Raw genomic sequence first — 24,832 nt, forward strand, 5'->3', positions numbered from 1 at the left:
GCCGCGGTACGAGATAGCTACTGGCCCATCAATGGCAGAAAATTAGTACGAAGTGTGTTGCGAAGCTGCTACCAGTATACCCGAGCCTGTCCCGTTCCAGTAAGGTAGCAAATGGGACAGCTACCCTTTTATCGTGTAAACATCAGCAGACCATTCACACATACCGGAGTGGATTTTGCAGGACCAATATATTTGAAAACCGCACATAAACGGATAACTGCTTCGAAGGCATACATCAGTATATTTATTTGTTTCTGCACAAAGGCAGTTCACATTGAACTTGTCAGTGACTTATCAACGCAAGCCTTTCTCGGCGCGCTTCGAAGGTTCATCGCACGTCGCGGTCGACCCATCAATATCTACTTCAACAACAGTAAAAACTTTGAAGGCGCAAAAAATGAATTAGAAGAGGTACGTCATATGCTGAGGGATCAACAAATTACGATATATGAGGCCTGCATGAACGAATCTATAACCTGGCATATGAACCCACCAAAGGCATCACATTTTGGTGGACTTTGGGAGGCCGCAGTAAAGATAGTTAAAAAAACAAATGCCGTCAGTTAGGAAACTCACGACTTAATTTTGAAAATATGGCCGCGGTATTACCCCAAATTGAGGCTAGCATGAACTCTCGCCCACTAGTCCCTATGACAGAAGATCCATATGATCTTTCATGTCTAACGCCTGCACACTTCCTGATTGGTACAAACCTCCATGCGCTACCAGATTACCGCTACCCGATGTACAGCAGATCCCGTTCTGTATGTTAGATTGGACAACTACCAGCAATTGCAACGGCTAAACCAACAATTTTGGCATCATTAGCGACTTGAATATTTACAGGAATTGCAACACGAGGCCAGGAGCATCGAACCGGACATCAGCATCCACCCAGGGTGGCTGTAGTGATTGTCGACGAGTTCCAAAATTATGCGAACGAGTTAGTTTGAAATAAATCAGTATCAGTAGTATTGAGTAGTAAAAAACAACGCGCTTTGTCGGATACGTAACATATACCATTATATCTCAGGAACCGGCGGACACAGCTATTTGATCTTCGAACTTGATCAATTGCCCAACAGTAACTTTTAAACGAGCCTAAGCTTGTTGAAATAGGTCTACCCATCTTTCGGAGAATTCAGCGGTAAAATACTTCGTTGAAAACACACATACACACAAATACATTTTCCGATCTTGTCGAACTGAGTCGAATGGTATACAAAAGGGGTATTATTCTCTGTTCGAAAGTCGTTTTTTCCAGCAATTCTATTACTGTTCTATAGAAAAAGGTAAAAAACTTGTTTTAGAGCTTGCGGCTCATAGTGAGTTTCAAATTGTATCTCTCATACAAAAGCTATGTCCTTACGATTGATTTATTCTATCATCTGCATTCATAATATTGTGATAATAATTGAACAATATTTTTACATCTATTATAAATTAACGGACTGGGGCGACCATATGGGCAGCAAATAAAAGCTAGAGGGCGTATAGTTTCTAATATCTGACTATTAACAATACGCGGATAAAGGACGGGTTCTTTTTATCGTTTTCATGTGTAAAAGTGGACAAAAACTGCCAATTTTTCATGGGTTAACCATCCCCAGCACTGACAAAACTACCCATGCAGCATCAATCATATTAATGAGCCGGCAGACAAAAATGACAGCTCTATCTGTCAAACTCTGACCGTGATGGCAAAAACAGTGAAGCAACTTCGTTCAGAAGTATGCGCTTTTAAAGAACGGCACTCTGCTGCATTGTAAGCGCACATCGTTCGGCACTTTGTGGTCGCCGATGCACCCGTTCAAGCAACTACAACATCTTGGCACTATTAGACAGTAATCAGAGCATCAAAAGGATGTCCGGTTCCGAACGGTCTTTGGCTCTGAGGGACAAGAAGCTCCAAAGAAAGCTGAAGAGGAAGACCGAGGTAAAGTGGCTAAATCATTGCGTGCACTTTGCCGTGAAGTCGCTGCAATCAGCCAAACAGTGAAAAAGTATGGCGAATATGAACATACATGTCCAGAAGCGGAAGTCGTATTCACTGGTTTAGAAGCTGCAGGCGATGACGCAGCGGAAGCAGCTTAATAAGATGGTCAACTCAATTTTGGCGGCGAATTGCAACGTGGCAGTGGTGATGAACCACGAGACCTATCACGCCCTGGGTGGCAACAACTGACAGCTGATGAAGTGAGCTTTGAGGTGAAATTCATTTCACACCAAGTTTTTAAAGAAGGTGCTGTGGCTGACAATCAGCGAGAAGGAGATATCAAAACCACTCTTCTTTCGCTCGGGATTGGTCGTAAACGAGGCAATTTATTGTACAAATTACCTTCCAGAATGTGGTATCCTAGTCGGCGAACCCACCCAACGTCTCCCAGCTGCGTCAGATCGAAAATTTCTGGTTCAACCTGAAGCGTAAGCGTTTTCTACGTCTAATTAACTTCAATGTTCAGAATGTTACGTTCCATTTTGGAATCATGTTGAAACTTTGTAAACTCTTATTTAAAGATATTTTGTTTGGAATCTGGCCGCACTTTGTATCACATGCACTTTTATAATTTGGGGCATCAGCACTTAACAAATCATAAAACTTTCAATATTTTCTAAACAAGACCGAAATTATGCTCGGTGCCGGAAATAACCTACCGCACTTCAACACTTAAATTGCTTATAGTCCACAAGCAAAGTACCGCAATGGAAATGAAGATTGTAACTTGCGTTCCTCCCGGATTTTATTTTCAGCCTCGCGGAAGAGAAATAAATAGTTTTAATTCATTTAGGGGTTAACTTATTTTGTGCATAGGGCACATAACCGATATCTATACTTTATGTTTCGTCTTCGACTCGTCAGTACATAATAGTTTATGTTGAACTGTTATGTAACCTAGAAGCTCAACATAAACCAATAGGCAGACATGAAGTTTCTACTACTTACAGAACACTTTTTTTTATTTGCACCGAAGTGCAACGTCTTTTCTGCAAGTTGCGTCCTGCCGGATTTTATTTTCAGCCTCGCGGAAGAGAAATAAATAATTTTAATTCATTTAGGGGTAACTTGTTTTGTGCATAGGGCACATAACCGATATCTATACTTTATGTTTCGTCAAGTTCAACATAAACCACTAGGCAGACATAAAGTTTCTCCTACTTACAGAACACTTTTTTTATTTGCACCGAAGTGCAACGGCTTTTCTGTCGTGCCGAACGTAAACGAGTTCCGGCTTAAACTGGCTGAATCAGGAGATAGTCATTCAGGGGTTAACCTATTTGTGCATACGGCACATAACCGATTTCTATACTTTATGTTTCGTCTTCGACTCGTCAGTACGTTAAATTAATGGTCCATAAAGATAAACGACTTGCTTCATGTATAGGCTTGTGGAAGACGAGGACTAAAAACTAAGAGTTTTTATCGGTATTTTTCCAAAGTTCAAATTAATAACTTCTACTCAATTTTCCACAGAACGCTAAATCGAGGAAAATATTCAAGGGAGAAATTTTTTTAAATCATATTTGTCCAACCTTGTTATAAATTTCCAGAAAAAAAATTATTTTCAATTCATTTATTTAACACAGCTCAAGATTTCCTGAATATGTTTGTTTTGTAAAAAGAGGCGAAGATCTATTCAATTACGAGCAATACGGGAGAATGTTCTCCACTGTGCATGACCTGGTAGCATCAATATGAATCCATCCGCATTATTCGCTTCTATTATTTCTGAAAGTCTTCGGTGGCAGGTCATCGGAGCAAACCATTCTAGTCTAATATAAGCTGATTTTATTTCTTTGATATGATGTGATTCATCAAAAGAACTTATTTTTATATTATTGTAAGTTTGATAACAATAATTTAAGGTTCTGTTTGAAATCTTACGAAATCGTCATTGTTGGAAAACGTAGAAGTAGTACATCCACTACTGCTTGATGAGTTTCCAAGAAAAACCATCAGTTTATTTCGAAAAATTAATAAAGCAAACTCATGTTTCTCTTTTGAATTTCCGCTTAACGAAAGAGGCATTGGCGTTTTGCAACAATGGCCGTTTTCCTACGATTGAAACTTTTCCCTTAATATGAGCAGAGGATTATTATGTATCGTATTCTCGTTGTTTTATTTATAGGCACTCGAGCAGAGTTGGAATTAGGAAAAATTATTCAGAAAGCTGGTTGGAAACGTACAAGTTTCATCATTACTACTAAAATTTATTGGAGTACTAAGTAAAGATACAACACTTATAGCTTACCACATAAAATATATGTTTATTTTACTCTTTCCTGAACAGATCCGAAGAACGTGGTTTATCAAGAAAACATATTATAGAGAGTGTGCAGGCTAGTTTACAGCGATTGCAATTGTCATATATCGATATAGTTCTTATTCATAAAGTTGATTCCATGTGCCCAATGGAAGGTGAGCAAGGCTATAGCATAAAACAGATAATTATGTAATCTTTTGTTGAAAAATTTATCAATAGAAATAGTTCGAGCCATGAATTATATTATTTCCCAAGGATGGTCTATGTATTGGGGGACTGCTAGGTGGTCTCCGGTAGAGGTAAGTTAATTTTGAAAAATTAGAGTTCATTAAAAAAGAAATAATTCCTATTTTACATTTACCTTTGATGCTGTAGATAATGGAAGCTTACACAAACTGTAGGCAGTTCAACTGTGTGACCCCAATTGTAGAGCAGGCGGAATACCATATGTTCTGTAGGGAAAAGGCTGAATTATATCTTCCCGAAATGTATAATAAAATTGGTGTTGGCTTCATGGCATGGGGACCACTATCGATGTGCTTAGGAGACACATACAATGCTGACCGGATGTGGTTACCAAAGAATTCCTTTAAAACAAAAAGTCAAAGTTATTCATGGACAGAAGACGAAGTCAACAAAGAAGTAAATTACATATTGCACAAATTAATTGAGAAAATCACTATGCAGGTTGTTTTAGGAACGAATCGAAGAAACTCGAAAGATACTTGATAAATCTCGAGATATAGGCACTCTTGCAGAAAAACTTGGATGTAATGCAATGCAGCTGTCTATAGCTTGGTCATTAAAGCACGAACCCGTACAATGTTTATTGTTAGGAGCCACTTCTGTTGAGCAATTGCATCAAAGTTTACAAGCTTTACAGGTAACGTAGATAATCTTTTTAAACATATTAAATTTCATCTCTAGAACAAAAAACCACAGTATTGTGCTTGGCACTGCTATTCTACCACAAAAGAAACAAATCTGCTTCGAGCCTAATTCATACTTTTCGTCTTGGATGAATTAATTTTTACAACAATATAGCTTAAGGCAACAATGAATTTGTTATTATTCAGTACTTATGTTGCAATTTTTAAACTTTCGATAATGAATTTCACTTCACGATTTCCGAAAAAATATTGCGATCAATCTCGCGTCTATCACCTATGTCTTTTGAGCCTGCAGCTAAATACTAATTTTACTTAACCAGCATCCGTCCCTCGAAAATTGTAACACAAAGGTTCATACATACTGAATTCATAACAAAAACAACAGCATAAGATATTTTGAAAACTGTCACAATATTAGGTTTCCTTTCTACTTATGTAGAATTTGATACATGTGGATAAATTCAATTTGTTTTGATAATAAACTGAGAGAAACAAATTTACCAAATGCATGAAATACAGAAACATGCGATCAAAGCCGTGGAGAGCATTTCTGGAGCCCGAAAAAACTAAAAAATAGTTGCCCCCGTCAATTTTTCAAAAAACACCGTGAAGACGAACATACATTATTTCATTTTTGCCTTTCTCAAATATAAAGGTTATGCAATCACTGTGAAAATCGACTTTTTAACCGAGGCCCGGAGAGCCGAACGCCATATACCATTCGACTCAGCTCGACGAACTGAGCAAATGTCTGTAGGTGTGTGCGTATCTATTTGTGTGTATGTGTGTATGTATGTGTGCGTGTAACCGATTTTCACAAATTAAATGGAAGGTCTCTTGGTCCCATAGGATGCTTTTGAATTTTACCCGGATAGGACTTCCGGTCCGGGTGTAGCGGGGTAAAATGTGAAAAAATATTAATAAAATGTTCACTCGATTTTCTCAGAGACCACTCAACCGATTTTCTTCAGCCAGCATTTAAATTAAAGTTCTTGAAGTTTCATAGGTTGCTACTGAATTTCATCTGTATCCGACTTCCGGTTCGGGAGTTATGGGGTAAAATGTGCAAAATGAACTAAAACCGTGCAATCGATTTTTTTACAAATGAAGACTCAACTGAAATCCGGATCCGACTTCCGGTTTCAGAGTTATCGGGCAAAGCGTGTTAGATATTGTACATCGTCACTTAAACTGGCGAAAAAAAATACGCAAAAATCTTTCTAAACTGAACTCAAAACTACACAAATCAATAGTCATTATCAATAGGCAACTAAACAAACGAATTCCGGCTATTCTGGCTCCCGGTTATCGATTAACGACCGGAGATAATATTCATATGCTCAAAATGGGTCTCACTAACTTTTCTCAGAGTTTGAAAAACCGATATTTTCAATTCTATGGTCAAATAAAAGGTCTTATGATTTTACCAAAAATAACTGCATATTTTCGGATTCAACAAAAATTTAAACCATTGTTTAGATTTGCAAAATCGTATGAAAATTTCAAAATTTTTCACAAAAACTGGTAGAGTTTGTACGTCATGTACGTCAATTTATTTATTTATTTATTTATTTATTTATTTATTTATTTATTTAATAATAGTCATCTGACAATAAGTCCTAATTAACTACTAAAAGCTGCCTAACAAGTTCTCTTAACCCATTATAACCCGGGGGTTTTAAAATATGAATCAAATGAACTGATATTATTTCCCATTGATGATTGGGAAACGCAAAACCACTGTTAAAAATCTTTTGTAAACGAAATTATGCCATCGTATGATATATCATGCACACAAATGTTAGCATCAAATTTTACATTATTTTACACATTATTTGGGATTTTTCTCATAGGTATAACCTTTTTAGAACCTCTGCTAATGTTTTGTCACAAGATATAAGTATTAGCGCATAATTTGACCAAAAAATACAAAGCAATATATAACTTACTTTTGCACTACCATTTCTAGTCGTTCACAGTTCGCTTTCACATCTCATCCAAGTCAGTCGATATAACAAAACCGCTTACATTCGGGACGAAAGAAAGCAAGTACAGTATTGTGTGACCGACCTCGAAACGAGTGAACCAAACGAACAAAAGCTAACGCCGAAACGAAAGAATACAATTGTTGTTGACATCAGGCAGTGCAAAATTCGACCTTCCACGGTATTCTAAATGGCGTACGTTTGTTACGCATGCGCTTGAAGAGGCCTATACATTCTTATGTGATTTTCGGTCATGATACAAGAATTCCGTGCAAATCACTTGTTACCTATGACAATCAGATGGCCACATGTCAATATTGCCAAAAAGCTGTTCACTACGGTAAGCCATGTGATGAACTGGACAAGGAGACAACTACACCAAAGGACAACGGTGCTTCCTTCATACCAACCCCAAGCAACCCCAGTACACCTGTGACAGTCACCAACAACAGTGAAGCATCCCCTTCAACGAAACCATCCAACGTATCCCCTAAAGAACAAAGTGCACCAGCTGCAGTTAACAACTTACCATCTAACCAACCAGCAACTGAAAACAATGTACAACAAGGCGCATTTACAGCAACTAGCAACGAAATCAACAGCAATACCAACATTCCCACCGTATCTGTCGACGCGATCGGATGTGTATTCGCTTCAATCCAGTCCAGTACAGTCCGCATTAATTCGCTTTCAAGGTCGTTCTTTTGTTTTCGCAGTGTCAATAGTGATCGGACACTCTGGTGTGCGAGTGAGTTGAGTTTTTTTGCACCGAGTTAGGTATCGTGATTTGTGCTTTTTCTTCGTGGAGGTTTTTTCACCGTCACACAGCCATAGATTAAATAGACAATTGTGATTGTGCTTTTTTCCTCACGGAGTTTTAGGCATCTATTGAAGAGGCAATCGACCAAGATCAGGTCTTGGTGGCCGTTTCTTTTTGCAGCCGAACAAGCTAAGTATTGTTTTCATTTTGTTGCTATCCTCTGATTATTTCACTTATCGTATTACACCTTACATAATCATATCTGTGCGGAGATAGCTCCGTGTAAGAAGTTCCATAATAATGGTTCTCCACCCCTCCGGATGAAAAAATGGAGACAGATCCAAAACCACCCCCACTTATCCCTACCCCTTCAGCTGACAATAATAAGATTCCGAGGGTAAAGAAGTATCCCGATGAACCTTTGCTTTCGGCCGGTTCTTATGTGGTCTTTTTCCGGACCAAGAATAACAACAAATTGAACCTTATTAAAATATCTCGTGAATTGACGCCCAGGCAGGCTTAGGGTTCTCTTAACCAGCTCAAAGCATGCTAACGAGATCGTTCAAAGTGATCTTTTTGCGCGGGAGTACTGTGTATACGTGCCAGCCCGCGAAGTAAAAACAGACGGCGCATTGCAAGATACCCTCGACAACTTGTCGACATGGGCTCTTCAAATGGGTATCGAGTTCTCTACGGAGAAAACTGAGCTGGTTGTAACTAAGGGGTGAAACCATAGCTCAGGTTTTCACATTTAAATATCTCGGGGTCTGGTTCGACTCCAAAGGCACGTGGGGATGTCACATTAGGTATCTGAAACAAAAATGCCAGAAGAGAATTAATTTTCTTCGCACATTAACCGGAACTTGGTGGGGTGCTCACCCAGGAGACTTGATCAGGCTGTACCAAACAACGATATTGTCCGTGATTGAATACGGATGCATTTGCTTCCGATCCGCGGCGAACACCCATTTCATCAAGCGGGAAGAATTCAGTATCGTTGCTTGCGTATTGCCCTAGGTTGCATGCAATCGACTCATACGATGAGTCTCGAAGTGCTGGCGGGCGTTATACCACTTAAAACCGATTCTGGGATCTCTCATATCGATTGCTGATTCGATGCAATGTCTTGAGTCCGACGGTGATTGAAAACTTCAAAAGGCTTGTCGAGCTCAATTCTCAAACCCGTTTTATGTCCTTGTATTTTGATTACATGGCTCAGAATTTTAATCCTTCTTCGTTTGTTTCCAACCGTGCTCATTTCCTGGATACTTCTGATTCTACTGTGTTTCTCGACACATCCATGAGAGAAGAGATTCGTGGGATTCCGGATCACGTACGCCCTCAAGTGATCCCTAATATTTTTCATTATAAATTCAGAGCAGTTGACTGTGAAAGGATGTTTTACTCTGATGGGTCAAATCTCAACGGATCCACAGGCTTTGGTATCTACAATAAAAACATCACCGCTTCATACAAACTCAGTGATCCGGCTTCAGTCTACGTCGCAGAATGAGCTGCTATTCAGTATACTCTTAAGATCATTGAAACCTTGCCCAAATACCATTACTTCATTGTCACGGATAGTTTAAGTTCAATAGAAGCTCTTCGTTCAATGAAGCCAGGAAAGTATCCCCCATATTTTCTGGGGAAAATACGGGAACACTTGAGAACTTTATCTGGTCGGTCTTATTTAAAATTCTTAATCTGGGTCCCATCACTTTGTTTCATTCCAGGCAATGAACAGGCAGACTCATTGGCTAAGGTGGGTACATTAGAAGGTGAAATTTATGAAAGACCAATCTGCTTCAATGAATTTTTTAGCATTTCTCGTCAGAGGACACTCGAAAGTTGGCAAACTTCATGAAGCAATGACGAACTTTGGCGATGGCTATACTCCATTGTTCCCAAAATATCGACGAAACCTTGGTTCAGGGGGATGAACGTGAGTCGCGATTTCATTCGTGTGATGTCTCGACTTATGTCAAACCACTACACATTCAACGCACATCTCCGGCGTATTGGGCTCACGGAGAGCGGTCTCTGCACCTGTGGCGAGGGTTATCAGGACATCGAGCATGTCGTGTGATCGTGCGTAGAGTATCGCGACGTCAGGTCGAAGCTACTGGAATCCCGTAGGGCCCAAGGTAGACCACCTGAGGTTCCGGTCCGAGATGTGATGGCGAGTCGGGATAGTTCATATATGTTTCTCATATATCAATACCTTAAACACAGTAATATCCAAGTGTAATCTGATATACCTCGCTCAGAAAGTATAATCTTCACCTACAGGTTCGACACTAACATCCGCCCGATTCTCTCGATCCCGGTCCCTGTCCACCATCTTCATTGGAACTAACAAGATCTCTTTTTTTATCACTAACTTTCCGTTCCCCCTTTCTCCGCCTCTTCACCATCTCGATGGCAACTAATTAGATCTCTGTAGTTTTCAGACATTTTGTTTCCATACCCCCTTTTTACCTCGGTTTCCACAATATTATCTTTTTTTCCATTCTCTTCCGTAACATCACCATCACCGCCTACGGTTCTACGCTCCAGTCGATGACCAGCATGCGGGCCACCCGCCGGGCCTTCGTAGCCTGGGGGTGTTTCTCGCGGACCCACACGAACCGAAAGGGAACATCCATAGATAGCGCCATCTGGAAGACCCATGCAACATATAATTCACCGACCACTTCCGAACGCCAGCTGAAAGCTGGATTCTAGAAAATCAAAGACGACATAATCTAATGATACTATTCTAGTTTTAAGTTAGTCGTTAATTAAGATTAGAAAATACCCTTGGCATCTTAGAGCTTAAGCAGAGTGCCTAAAAATATATTATGCTTTTGAATAAAAAAAAAACAACAATACCATCGATGCGGCAATGGATGACGAAACGAACCACGAACAAGCTGCCCCTCAATCCTCGCAGGAGGGAAATGGAACCTTCTCCCCCCTAGAAAAAGGGTGACAACGAGATCCAATACAAAAAAAATGATCTATAAACTCAGCTCAATCGGCCACGTAAAGCTTGTACGCAAATAGGCCTGAAAAAAATATCATTAAACAAAATTCGTTAGTCAAGGTCAAGGATCAAGGATCAAAATACAACTAAATTTTGAAAAACAAACAGCAGATTTAACATCCAAACAAGTGGCGTAGTGTAGTTTATCTGTTTTTGTTATCGTGAAGCTGTTGGGTATTTCTGCGTATGATATGTCACACGCTAGGACATAATGGGTTAACGGAATAAAAATAATAATGGACAACTTAGTGCCATAGTAACCGGTGACGAAACTGAGATGACGTTGTGACGAAGTCAAACAAATCGCTGAACTCGTAAAAGCGGCGAATCATTGCCAAAATCGGGCTGTTTGTAGCGTAGCTGGTATTGCGTAGATAAGTATGTAGTAAAGGTCGCGGTCGAATACGTGTAGGAACATACAAGCTTACTTGGGATAAAAGATTAGGAGCATCATATTCAGCCAGTAGTAGCTTAGATATGAGAATCGCTTGTGATGCTTGTCGTCTATCGGCTAAAAATTTAAGTCCTAATAGTTGACGACGATCCTCGTACGGCGATAGACTCAACGGGTTGCTCCAGGGGAGTTCATGTAATTCATTACGTACAAATTTTCGTTGAACAGCTTCAGGTCTTTGAATCCACGTGACGTGGTAAGGACACCAAACAAAATTCGCAAATTTTAGCTGCGATCCTACCAAGGAACAATATAGCGCCTTTAAACAGAGTGGATCATGAAATTCTCTTGATATTTTGAATAGAAATCCGAGTAACCGATTTGCTTTGTCAAACGTAGCCGCAAGATGACGAGTGGATGTTTGTTTCTCATCCAGAATAATACTTAAATCCTTGACGTGGTCCACACGTTGCAGTTCAGTATCAGCCACAGTATAATTGAAACTAAGTTTGTTTCTCGTACGATAATAGCTGATAACATAACTTTTTGTAACACAGATAACCATCATGCTTCGTACACAGCATTCATAAAACATACCGTGAGATGCTGCAATTCTTGGCGATCAACTTCTTTGCGAATAACGAGGAATATTTTCAAATCATCGGCGAACAATAGCGTTCCACCATGCCTTAAGACAAAGACAACATCGTTAATAAACAGCGCAGTAAGAAGTGGTCCAAGTGTACTTCCATTGTATTTTTTAGACATTTGCTCGGTGCAATAAGACGTGAAACTAACTAGATTAGTCTCAACCGATCGACCGGGAAAGAATGCATGCTGGCCATTGCTTATGCAATGACGATAAGTTGACAAAAAATTCGCATTGATGAGTGATTCAAAGATCATAGATTCGACACACAGCAACGTGATTTCTCGGTAATTGCCAACGTTACACTTTATTCGTACACGAATGTTCGAAGTGAACACACGCGTTTTTCTTGCAATCGACATCGGCAAAACGAAGGTGCCTATCACAGCAAAGGCTGTAGTATAGACATTACACCGTAGTTGATAAAAAGCAGCATCCCGCAAGTGAGTTCTGCCTGTGCACCGATTTCGCATCGGTATCGACAGTGGACGTTATTGTGTTATATTCAGGCAGCAGCGAACAGTTACTATATCAATTGTTTGCTACCCGCATCGCAGCAACCGAAGGTCACACTGATCCACAATGGAGGAGTGAAGGATCAACTCACCTAACAGATTGCCGGATCATACTGTTAAGTACTTTTTCTATTTACTTTTACTATTCGTATTTTTTATTTTTTCTTTTCATTTTTCTTTCTTATTTCAAGTGCGGGAGACTCCTGTACTCCCGTACTAAAAAATATGAATAATTGTGATAGTGGTGGTGTCTCGGAGGAATGCGAAGTTCCAATGAACGAAGAACGTTTAGAAACCGAGTCTGAATCCGAGATGTCGCCATCTCCCTCTGAGATATTGCCACCTCGTCGAAAAGTATACCAAGACGATGACTCGGAGGGTCCGTGGGTGGTATACTTCCGGCCCATATCGAAGTCTCTCAGAGTCCTGAATATTGCCCGGGACCTGACAAAGCACTACTCGGCAATAAAATCAATTGACAAGGTTTCGTCCAACAAGTTGCGCGTTGTTGTGTCCGATCTGAAGCAAGCAAACGATATTGCTGCCAACGAGTTGTTCACGAGGGAGTACCGCGTGTACGTCCCGTCCCATGTGATGGAGATCGACGGTATGGTCTGTAACGAGAGCCCGACAATCGAGGATCTGATGAAGGACGGAGTAGGTCGTTTCCAAAACACCGACCGTCAGCCAGTGAAAATACTGGAGTGCTAGCAATTGCACTCCAAATTGATATACGGTAAATTCTTCCCATAAGACTCATTTAGCGTGACCTTCGCCGGAACTGCGCTCACAATAATTTGATAGTGGGAGGGGTTCGTCGACCTGTACGCATGTATGTACCACGATGCACTGTTCCAATTTCAAACACTGGACATACGGCCACCTTCTGTTGCAATAAACGGCGATGCGGTAAATGTGGAGAGGTCCATGAGTACGATTCCTACAGGAAGACTGCTAAAAAATGCATTTACTGTGGCGGAAGTCTTCATGATCTCTCGGTGTGCCCAACGTACATAAACCGGATAGAAAAACTAATCGTCTCCATGAAGCAGCGTTCGAAACAGTCTTACGCGGAAATATAAAAAAGAACGGTTTCATCGCACCCTGAGAACCCGTTTTTTCTCTTGCCAGTTGATGAAGGTAGCCCATTTCTGGAGGGAGCAGGAAAAGACCAAATTCGGCCTCTCCCAAGCTTCCTCGTAAAGGCGTTAGACTGTCTTCGTCGCAGAATAATCAAAAAGGAACGAAAAGTACTGACTCTGAAGCGAAGCAAATTCCACCATGTTTGGGAAATTATAATAAGGAATATCCAGCACTTCCACAAGCTGATCTCTTAGATATCTTTTAACTGCTTTGATACCAACAGTAAGAACATATTCAAAACAGTTGGCCCATCCTCTCAGCGATCGTACCATTCGATGGCTAATTTATCATTAGAAATTGAGGATATTATCACTGTACTCCAGTGGAATTGCAGAAATATCATCCCAAAACTCGATTCTTTCAAATACCTGCTAAATGCTCGTAAATGCAATGCATTTTGCTGTGTGAAACATGGCTTACTTCTAACATTATCTTAGACTTCCACAATTACAGTATTATTCGCCTGGATCGGGACGACTCTTATGGAGGGGTACTTTTAGGAATCAAAAGTGCTATTTATTTTATAGAATTAATCTCTCTCTCGATACCAGGAATTGAAGTTGTTGTTTACCAAATCAATATTAAAGGCAAAGATCTATGCATAGATAGCTACCATCTACATTCCTCCCAGAGTCTCGATAGTGTATCGACTACTCGCAGACATCATGGAACTTCTTCACACACCACGGTTAGTTTTGGGAGACTTTAACTCCCATGGTACGGGATGGGGCTGCCTATATGATGATAATAGATCTTCGTTAATCCAAGATCTGTGTAACAATTCTTAACATGGGAGAAATGACACGGTATTCTAGACCTCCTTACCGCACAAGCACGTTGGATTTATCCCTGTGATCGACATAGCTACAGTTAGATTACAAGTGGAAGGTAATCTATGATCCTCACGGTAGTGATAACTTGCCGATCATGGTTTCAGTCACCAGTTGCCTAAGACCATCGCAGACAATCACTGTTTCGTATGATCTCACGCGAAACATTGATTGGAAAAGCTACGCGAGCTCGATATCTGAGAAACTAGATATATCACAGGATCTTCCTCCGGAGGAAAAATACACATTTTTGACTGGTTTGATTCTCGACACTGCAATTCAAGCGCAGAAGAAACGAGTACCGGGCGCGAAAACTAACATTCGTTCTCGCAACCCGTGGTGGGACAAAGAGTGCTCAGAGCTGAGAGAGAAAAAAGCAACAGCTCAAACTCAAAATGAAAAGTTTAATTAAAACTAAGAAACGCGGTTATTGACGACGGTTTGTTGACGGATTAACGAGAGAAACAGCAATGAGCACTCTTTGGAATACGGCACGACGCATGTGCAATCGTAATCACGCGAACGAAAGTGAGGAATATTCAAATCTCTGGATATACGAATTCGCCAGGAAGGTGTGTCCTGACTGTCCCACAACAGAAGGTATACCAAGTCTCAACATCGAGCTCGAACGAAACACCGTTTTCAATGATGGAGGTTCCACTTGTGCTTTTGTCATGTCACAATACAGCCCCAGGGTTACAGAATTAAATTCAACTTGTTTCAAAATCTGCCTGATTCTGCTAAAAGACGCTTATTGAATTTATTCAACATGTTTGTTGAGGGTAACATTGTACCATATGATTGGAGACAAGTCAAAACTATTCAAAAGCTATTCAAAAACCAGAAAAACCAGCCTCCGACCACAATTCGTATCGATTGCTATGTTCTCCTGTATTCGGAAATTGTGGAAGAAAATGTTCTCTTTCGTATAGACAATTGGGTCGAAACTAATGGCTCGCTTTCAGATACACAATTTGGGTTCCGCAGGGGCAAAGGAACGAACGATTGTCTTGCGTTGCTCTCAACAGAAGTTCAAATGGCATTTGCTCTTAAAGAACAAATGGCATCAGTTTTCGTGGACGTCAAGGGGACACTTGATTCAGTTGATATTCTATCTGAGAAGTTGCATCAGCATAGTCTTTCACCTGTCTTAAACAACTTTTTATCTAATCTATTGTCTGAGAAACACATGCATTTCGAGCATGGTGATTTGACAACACTACGATCTAGTTACATGGGTCTTCCTCAGGGCTCATGTTTAAGTCCCCTCCTATACAATTTGCGGTGTTGGAATAGCGGTGTTAGAGTCGTCGATATTGGAAGTAGCAATAATAGTATGTGAAGGATGCGCTACTGGAACAGATTTGATACCTGGATCAACGTATTCGCTAGCGGCAACATTGGTTGAATGAGTTGAATTTTCGTTGAAATTTGGAACTGAAACTAGTGAAGCGGTAGAAATTGGTGTATATTGGAACGTCAACTCGCCTTATTTTGTCGGGTTGAGGTAGAGATGGTCTGCCAGTACTACTGGTGCGTGGTCATTTGTTGTTGTCCTCGAGTATTGATTCAAACAGGTTAGTTAAGTCAAGATGGAGATCGTCGAGCCGTTCGACGAAACGAGTGCCATAATTAGCAGAGCGTTTGGTGTAATCATGATGTCCAGAGCGATGATTGCAGCTAAGTCTGGCACAACCGTTAGAATACATGCGACAAAAAACTGCATTGTATGAGTCAAAGCACCGATCGACTTCAGGGCTGCGGTGGTTCGTTGGAGAATCAACTGCAAAGTTCCATCAGCGGATTCGTTTCAATTAGGTAACTCTCGACACTGGGAACATGACCAGTAAAATCCTGGATTAACTTGATTATCACGATTATCACGAGAACCCGAGAGTGCTAGTGAGTGCCAGCGATTTCGATATGGCTAGCGAAAATGGCGGTCTTAACGATTTTGGAACGATTTTGTTCACTAAAAAAGAGCACTTAAAGTTTGCTGAATCGAGCAATAGAAAGTTCCCGAGCAGAACACACGTCTATTGCTATTGCGGTTCAAAAATAACGATTAAAGCGATAACTTTGCACTAATTATGGGTGATTATTAGCAGAACAAAAATTTAGAACTGGTATTGACTCGGTATACACTGAACCAAAAAACCTATTTTGGAATATTGCAGCCTAGTATGGATTGCATGAAGAACGCACTGAATCGATCCAGAAACAATTTTCTTATATGCACTTCGTAAATTAACGAAATCATTTCCTCTACCATCATATGAAACACGCTACATGCTCATCAATATACAAACACTTAAAGAACGTCATAATATTTCAATGCATTACTTTATTAATGACATTACTTCTCAATGTATACAATAATCTTTACTACTACCGCAATTAAATTTTTATGTACCTGGATGTCAATTACGAACAAGAAAATTATTTTTAGAAAAACACAATAGAACAAATTATGCAAAAAAAACAGTCCCGTCAATCGAATAATACCTGACCACAAACGAATTTCCAGACATTACAGTCACGATATTTTTTTGGCGCACATCTACGGTCCTCCGTGAAACTGGCACCAATGGTGATAAATTGGTTGCACTGATGAGTTCCCATTATCACATTCATATTACAAATTTATAATGGCGCTCACCACACGATTATGATGAGGCTCATCTGAACCCTACGTTGTGTTTAAATTGTACGTAAATATTAAGTTCGCGACAGCTTTCCAACTTAAGCCTGGGGCGGCTTTCGTGCAGATTGGGACATTGTGTACACTTCGAATACATTAAGCCATGGTACGGCTTTCGCACGGATGGGGACACCGCGGAACACTTCCGATATGATGTAATAAACTGGTACGCGTTTATTCTTGATTAACTGACTAATCTATTCTAACGAACTAAGACAATACTTAGACGGCTACGACAATCACGACGAATATAACGTAAACTTAATGTACTATCGAAGTACCGTAGTACTGTAGTACCGTAATACCACAGTACCGTAATACCGTAATAGAACAGTATCGCGCCTGATCTGATCTACACTGCCCTTATATAGTCTGCGTACATTATTATATGAACAAAGTTTGTCTACCGGAAAGCATATTAGGTACAATATGCCGGAAAGCCTATATCGCAGACGAATATTTTTTTTTTGGTTCAGTGTATTCCGAGTCAATACAAGATCAAATTTTTCGCTCTACAAATAATTGTCAATTTACAGTGTTATACTATTACGATTAAACTAAAACTTATCCCGTTAAGTGAATAAACGCGCATTTCATACCGGTGACATAGTGAATCTGTCCGGCGTGTACATATTGTGTGCATTTATCAGAAAACAGTTATTCGTTCGTTAATACAAAGGCTGCTATTCGTACAGCACTCATCAAAGATGATAGCACTCACGACCACTCAACGAATATCACGCATCTGACATCTGTTCAAACGCATACCACTACAATGACAAAAAGCAAATGCGATGCCAACGTTTGTTTTGGTTCTTCTAGTTCGCAAGGTTCCAAGATAGTTTGCCGGGTTTGCTTGTAAAGTACAAGTTTCCATGTAAAGGGCGCTAACTTGAACAGCTCTCTAGTTAAATCAATCCGGGATTGCCCGGGAGCTTATTGGCTGTGTTTCCAGTGCCGGGTATTATCGCATCAAAACGAATCAACTGATGCTACTATGCAGTTAATCCTTCAGCGTACTACCTCAGCTCTGAAGATGATCGGCTCATTGACTGATACTATGCAACTTTTCTGTCGCATGTAATCCAACACTTGCACTCGACCTAGCTGCATGCATCGCTCTGGATTACGAGACCAACCAGATCGCTCTATCAACGATGGCAATCGCTTTTTTGAACGGCTAGACGACCTTCACCTGGACCTCACTAATCTTTTCAAATCAATACTCGATGACAACAATAAGCGACCTCGTACTAGCAGCACCAGTAGACCATCCATATGTCAACCTGACAAAATTCCGTGAGTCGAAGTTCCATCATGTACTCAACGCACTTCGAATTCGACAGTCCCGCTCGTTTCAGACCCGAACAATAACGACAATCCGATAAATCCTACCGCTGCTGCTAACGAAATTGCTGTTACGACCATTGAATCCAACCAAACCATCACAGCGACCACTGTTGCAAACGATCACACTGCTGATTCATCACAGTCATTCACAGCCACCACTCGCCGTGCTCCTCCACCACCGCCAAATACTACAGTTTTACCACTAGTACCTACCGCTACCAGCACCATCGTATCAAACTTTCCATTACCGACACTCTTGACCAGCAATCACATCAATACCGCTCCGCCTCCTCCGCCACCCGTCAGCACCACCACGACTATTAATACCGAAAATTTGTCATCTGCTACCAACTCAACAATGCCACCAGCTGTGCCACCTGCAACAAACAATCCTGCCGGAACTATTGTTTATTCAACATTACCACATATTACGCCTGATCCTATCAACTTCTCGCAAACCGATTTAAGTACTTCGTCATCATTCCAGCCGTCATCTACTCAATTCAACACTAACAGGCAAGCCAATACCATCTCCATTATATCTAATGTTCCTTATGTAGGACCTAGGCAGCCTAGGATGTTCAACTCGTTAAATGAAAATAATATAATGAACACTCAGACTACTCCTTTGTTAGTAGCACCCCCAGCACAAGTGCAAAGCAGCAGAAAATGGTATTATATAACTAGATTCTTGCCTAGTGAAACGGTGCAAAACATCGTAAATTTTGTACAAGCCAGGATTAGGTGTGATAGTAGTTTAATTTACTGCTCTAAACTCGTACGTCGAATCAACGATAGGCCACTAACATTTATATCGTTTAAACTGAGCGTTCCTAACGATCTTGAAAACCTAATCACTTCATCAGATTTCTGGCCATCCGGTGTGACTATTGCTCCTTTTTTAGAGCAAGCGACCCAACGCAGGCCAAACCCGTCTCAACTTTTACCACGACTACAACAGACTTCCGACAACGCTCAAGTACAATCGCCTCGATCATTACGAATAATGTCTCAACTGAATCGTCGTCTCTACCCTCGCTCCCCTGTACAACCGTTACCGCTTCTAAAGGAACAAAATCAGACTCTTGTTTAGATATTTATTACCAGAATATCGGTGGAATGAATAGCTGTCTCGAACAATATCATCTCGCTTGCGCTGATAGTACCTATGATATATAAATAATATATAAAGATTACTTGGTTTACAGACAAGATCGCACTAAACGGAATAGTTATAAAATAATGGGGGGCGGGGTACTGATAGATTGTCGCTCTTAATTTCATTCACGTCTGATTCCCGTTCAAAACTGTGTCAATGTTGAACAACTATGGATTGCTCTCTCGCTCAAGGATTATACACATTCAATCTGCGTTATTTATATACCGCCTAATCGCACCAACGATTTGGGATTAGCTGAGCAACATTTGAGTTCTCTTTCCGTAATTACGAATCAAATGGAACTGAACGATAGAATAATGATACTAGGTGACTTCAATTTACCCGGCGTGAAATGGATTCGCTCCTCTTTTAATGATTTGTTTCCAAGCGCCGATAACTTAAACAATACATTCTGCCATAGGCTACTGGATGACTATAATATTGCTGGACTAGTTCAATTAAACGAGCATTACAACAGCAACAATCGCTTTCTGGATCTGGGCTTCGTCAGCCAAGATATCTGAATCAACTTACTACGACTACAAAATGGGAAACTACGACGCCATGAATACGTTTCTATCTTCACTAGACTGGAGTTTGCTCCTATCTAATGACGACTGCAACACGGTTGCTTCACTTTGGACAAATATTGATTTATATTCAATTGATCAGTTTGTTCCGAAGAAGACGCGTCGACAGTAAACTTATCCTCCTTGATCGAATCCGCTCTTAAAGCGAAATAAAAGTGCTAAAAGATGTGCATTAAAAAAGTTCACAAGGAACCCTTATCTACAACTAAGATCACATCACATATTTGTCAATAACCGGTAGAAGGGATTAAATAAGGCGCTCTATTACAACTACCAACGCAGGATTCAGAATAGCCTCAAATCAAATCACAAACGCTTTTGGAGTCATGTTAATGATCAAAGAAAGGAATCTGGATTACCTACTCACATGTCCTTTGGGGAACATGAAGCATCAACCCCCGTCGATATTTGTCACTTATTTTCCAAACATTTGAGCAGTGTTTTCTCCGCTGAACCTTTGACGAATCAACAAATCCACCTAGCAGCCAACAATGTTCCTCGCCGTTCTACGATTGTGTCTCATCCTACAATTACGACAGACATCGTCGAAAACGCTTGTCTTAAACTTAAACCAACTACTAACGCTGGACCTGATGGTATACCGTCTTTCGTTCTGCAAAAATGTTCAAGAAGTCTTCTGATGCCATTCACTCTAATGTTCAATCTCTCTCTTAAACGCGAATTTTTTCCTGCTTCATGGAAGAACTCTTACATTTTTCCTGTATATAAGAAAGGTGACAAAACTATTTTTTCAAATTATCGAGGAATTGCTGCCCTATGTGCTGTATCGAAACTATTTGAAATAATAATACTGAACTTCATCACTCATCACTGCTCCAGCTATATATCTGATACACAACATGGTTTCATGCCTAAATGGACTACGTCCACGAATCTTGTGTCGTACACATCATACATCATTCGATCTATGCAAGCACATCATCAAGTCGATGCCATTTACACTGATTTCTCGGCTGCTTTTGACAAAATTAATCACCAGATTGAAGTTGCCAAACTCGAAACTTCAGCGGTTGCTTCCTCAAATGGCTCCTCATATCTGACAGGTCGAAATATGACTGTGAAAATAGGAGACAACGTCACTTCACCATTCATTGCGAGCTCCGGAGTTCCACAAGGACGCCATCTGGGACCGTTAATATTCTTATTATACCTGAACGACTTGAATTTTTCGCTGAAATGCATGGAGCTATCATTTGCCGATGATTTCAAATTGTTCCATCTCATCAAGGATTCTGAAGATCCCGCTTTCTTACAAACTCAGTTAGATGTATTCTATAACTGGTGCAATGTTAACAGGATGGTACTAAACGCCTCAAAATGTTCCGTCATCTCATTCTCTCGCAAACGAAACACGATCACGTATGACTACTCTATTTCGACAGCGGTCTTGGAACGAGTTCCATCAATCAAGGATTTAGGAGTGTTCTAAGCTCAATTTCAAAGATCATATTGAGTATACTATATCTAAAGCTTCTAAGATGCTAGGACTTATGTTCCGCATTTTAAAAAACTTCAACAACGTATATTGCCTGAAATCGCTTTATTGCGCTTTAGTCCGCTCTACCCTTGAGTACACTGTCGTTGTTTGGGCACCATATTATCAAACCGATAAGCTGGAAATAGAAGCTGTTCAGCAGAAATTCGTTCGTTTTTCTTTGCGTCGTCTGCCATGGAGAGATGCAGCCAACCTTCCAAGCTACGAAAATCGTTGTAGACTCATCAACCTTGATTTGTTATCAGTTCGTCGAGATACTTCCAAAGCCATTTTTATTGCGGATTTGATCCAACCCCGAATTGATTGTGTGGATATTCTTCCACAGCTAAGCCTCAATATCCACCGTCGTAACTTGCGGTTAAACTCTTTCTTCAGAATCCCTCGTTGCTAGAACAAACTATGGATTTAATGAACCATTTGCTAGTATGTGTCGATCATTTAACGTTTGTTCAAATGTATTCGATTTTCATTTGTCCCGCAGCACTGTAAAAAACTTATTTTCACGATTTTTCGCCAGCCAGCTTTCCTTATGCATTGAGGGTTAAATTATAGATATTTACAGAAGATAGCATGATAGATTAGTTTACAATAACGTGCAATATGTATCATTTGAAGCAATGTAATCTGTTGGTACAAAAAATAAATAAATAAATAAATAAATATTTTCATTATGTCAAACCGTGAGAACCCTTTCGATTCGTTAGCAGATTTGTATATATTGAGATTTTATGGCACACTTTGGTCGAATTGATAACAATGCAATTAATCTCGCGCTCCACCAAGCGGTGAGTGCGGTCATTTTAGAAAGTACCGGGAACGAACCAGAAGCACATATATGCCTTTATTATTTATCTTTGACCTCACTACAATCAATTTTCTAATCATCGTGGCCTGACTATCTAGAAATAATGCGTAGTATACGTAAACATTGTAAAATTTTATATGTAGTTTACATTTGCTTGACGAAATGAATAAATAAATAAATAGTTCTTTTTCCATAAATACGTTTATTTCCTAATGCAATTTACATAAGTTTTTCTTCGCCGCAGCATCTCTTTATCATAGAATTCTTATTCTAATATAATTCTAATATAGTCACAACGATTTGAACTTAATAAATCATATTCCTCTTATTTTTAAATATCATATTATTTTAACCAAACGATTAACTGCTATAAATTATGAAATAAGCCGAAGTTTCTATACATTTTGTTGATAATTTCATTAAATATTTCGAGTTTGTTTGTATCAGCACATCATTTCTGTTTAAATATAGCTATTGGATGAACTAATGGACGCAGCAAGAGTTATTATGAAGTCTCAAAAGGGTCAATTATTAAATTAAAACTCCAATGATAAAGAAGTTTCATGAATGGAAGGCCACGACAAGCAAGAATGCCGCCAACTGGGACATTGGATAGTCTATCTTGGGTACGCAAATAATTTATTAGTTAAGACCTGACATGACGACACTACACGCATGCTTATTATTATTATTATTATTATTATTATTATTATTATTATTATTATTATTATTATTATTATTATTATTATTATTATTATTATTATTATTATTATTATTATTATTATTATTATTATTATTTATATTATTATTATTATTATTATTATTATTATTATTATTTATATTATTATTATTATTATTATTATTATTTTTTTTTTTATTTATTTATTAGGCACAGAACCAATACAGTATAACGTTGCCGAGTATCTTTTACAAATTAAAAAATAATAATAATAATAATGATAATAAAATATAATATAATATGTGGTTTCCCTAACCAGACCTAATGCTAGGTATCATGATTTCATTGTTTATCGTATTATTCATTTTACTTGTTCTCTATATCTGCCAGCACCAGGCTTTCTCTCTGAAATTACAGAAGAATATTAGAATTCACAATAAACTTGTTAATACATTTCATATATTCAATATCCATCATTCCCAATATATCTCTAATCGGTGTGTTGATAAGTTTTCCTTGTTTTCGAAGCTCTTTTAACAATTGGCCACTAGGTTCTTGATTATTACCGCAGCTCCACAGAACATGGTCGAAATCAGCAAACCCTTCGCCACATGCGCACAAATTGGAGGGCACAATGTTTATACGGAACATATGTGCATTCAAGAGGTAGTGATTTGACATTAGTCTACTCATATTTTTTATTACGGCTCTGCTGAGGCCCTTTCTGTGAAACCAAGAATTGTTATCTACGACTGGTCTTATGGAGAAACAAAGTCTTCCGAGCTCGTCATCATTCCATTTTTTTTTTGCCATTCCTGTTTAACGAATTCTTTGATTATTGGATAAAAATCGGTGTGCTTCCTTTCTCTTCCGAATGGTACCCCTTCCCAGGCACCCCGTTTAGCGAGCTCGTCTGCCAGTTCATTGCCTTGTACACGACAATGTGCAGGAACCCAAAGTAAAACTATACTGTACTGCTTTTCTTCTAACTCTTTCAAGCTTTGCTTGATTTGTAGGATAATGGGATCTATAGTTTTGGACACCTGTTTGGATTTCAAGGCTAACAGGGAGCTGAAGCTATCAGTACATATCACATACGATGCACACGGAAGTGATTGTATAATATGACATGTGCGATATAAAGCAGATGCTTCTGCAGCGAAAACTGAAGCTAATGAATCTAACTTTCGTTGCTCTTGGATGTTTGTGGAGTATATACCAAATCCGACACTTTCTTTTTGTTTCGATCCATCTGTATAGAACACGTTTTGCTGAGGATAGATATGAACTTTATTTGTGCACAATAACGGTGCCATTCGCCTCCATTGTATTACTGGGACATTTTCAAGTTCTGTGTGTATTGACAAGTCAATGTTTGGTACGTACAAGTAAGACTCAATTTCTAGTTCGGTTTCTTGCGATCTAGCTATTTGTACAATATCTAATGATTGAAAAATCTCATAAATTTCAGTTAGATGAGACTTTGAGCCCATGTTTGCAAGTGTGTTTAGGGAAATTAACAAATTGGGATCACGATTAGAATGTTGAGTTAGAAATCTTAGATTGAGTTCCATGAATC

At 39.4% G+C, this 24,832-nt stretch overlaps 1 protein-coding gene across 15 annotated transcripts in view; it reads left to right on the forward strand.

Annotated features, from left to right (window-relative positions):
* The window catches only part of LOC131437703 (voltage-gated potassium channel subunit beta-2), a 565,459-nt gene that overhangs the window by 440,454 nt on the left and 100,173 nt on the right, over nt 1–24,832 (forward strand). For 14 of the 15 annotated variants that reach the window (XM_058607211.1, XM_058607208.1, XM_058607215.1 and 11 more), the window contains 5 exons: nt 4,128–4,224; nt 4,290–4,417; nt 4,482–4,561; nt 4,638–4,904; nt 4,960–5,145. In XM_058607211.1, coding sequence (XP_058463194.1) covers nt 4,128–4,224; nt 4,290–4,417; nt 4,482–4,561; nt 4,638–4,904; nt 4,960–5,145 — 758 coding nt within the window. Of the gene's footprint in view, nt 1–4,127; nt 4,225–4,289; nt 4,418–4,481; nt 4,562–4,637; nt 4,905–4,959; nt 5,146–23,045; nt 23,201–24,832 lie in introns of all 15 variants that reach the window. The other variant, XR_009230813.1, reaches the window with a different exon arrangement.

The sequence above is a fragment of the Malaya genurostris genome, chromosome 3, assembly GCF_030247185.1.
Source record: "Malaya genurostris strain Urasoe2022 chromosome 3, Malgen_1.1, whole genome shotgun sequence".
In the NCBI taxonomy this organism is placed as follows: Eukaryota; Metazoa; Arthropoda; class Insecta; order Diptera; family Culicidae; genus Malaya; species Malaya genurostris.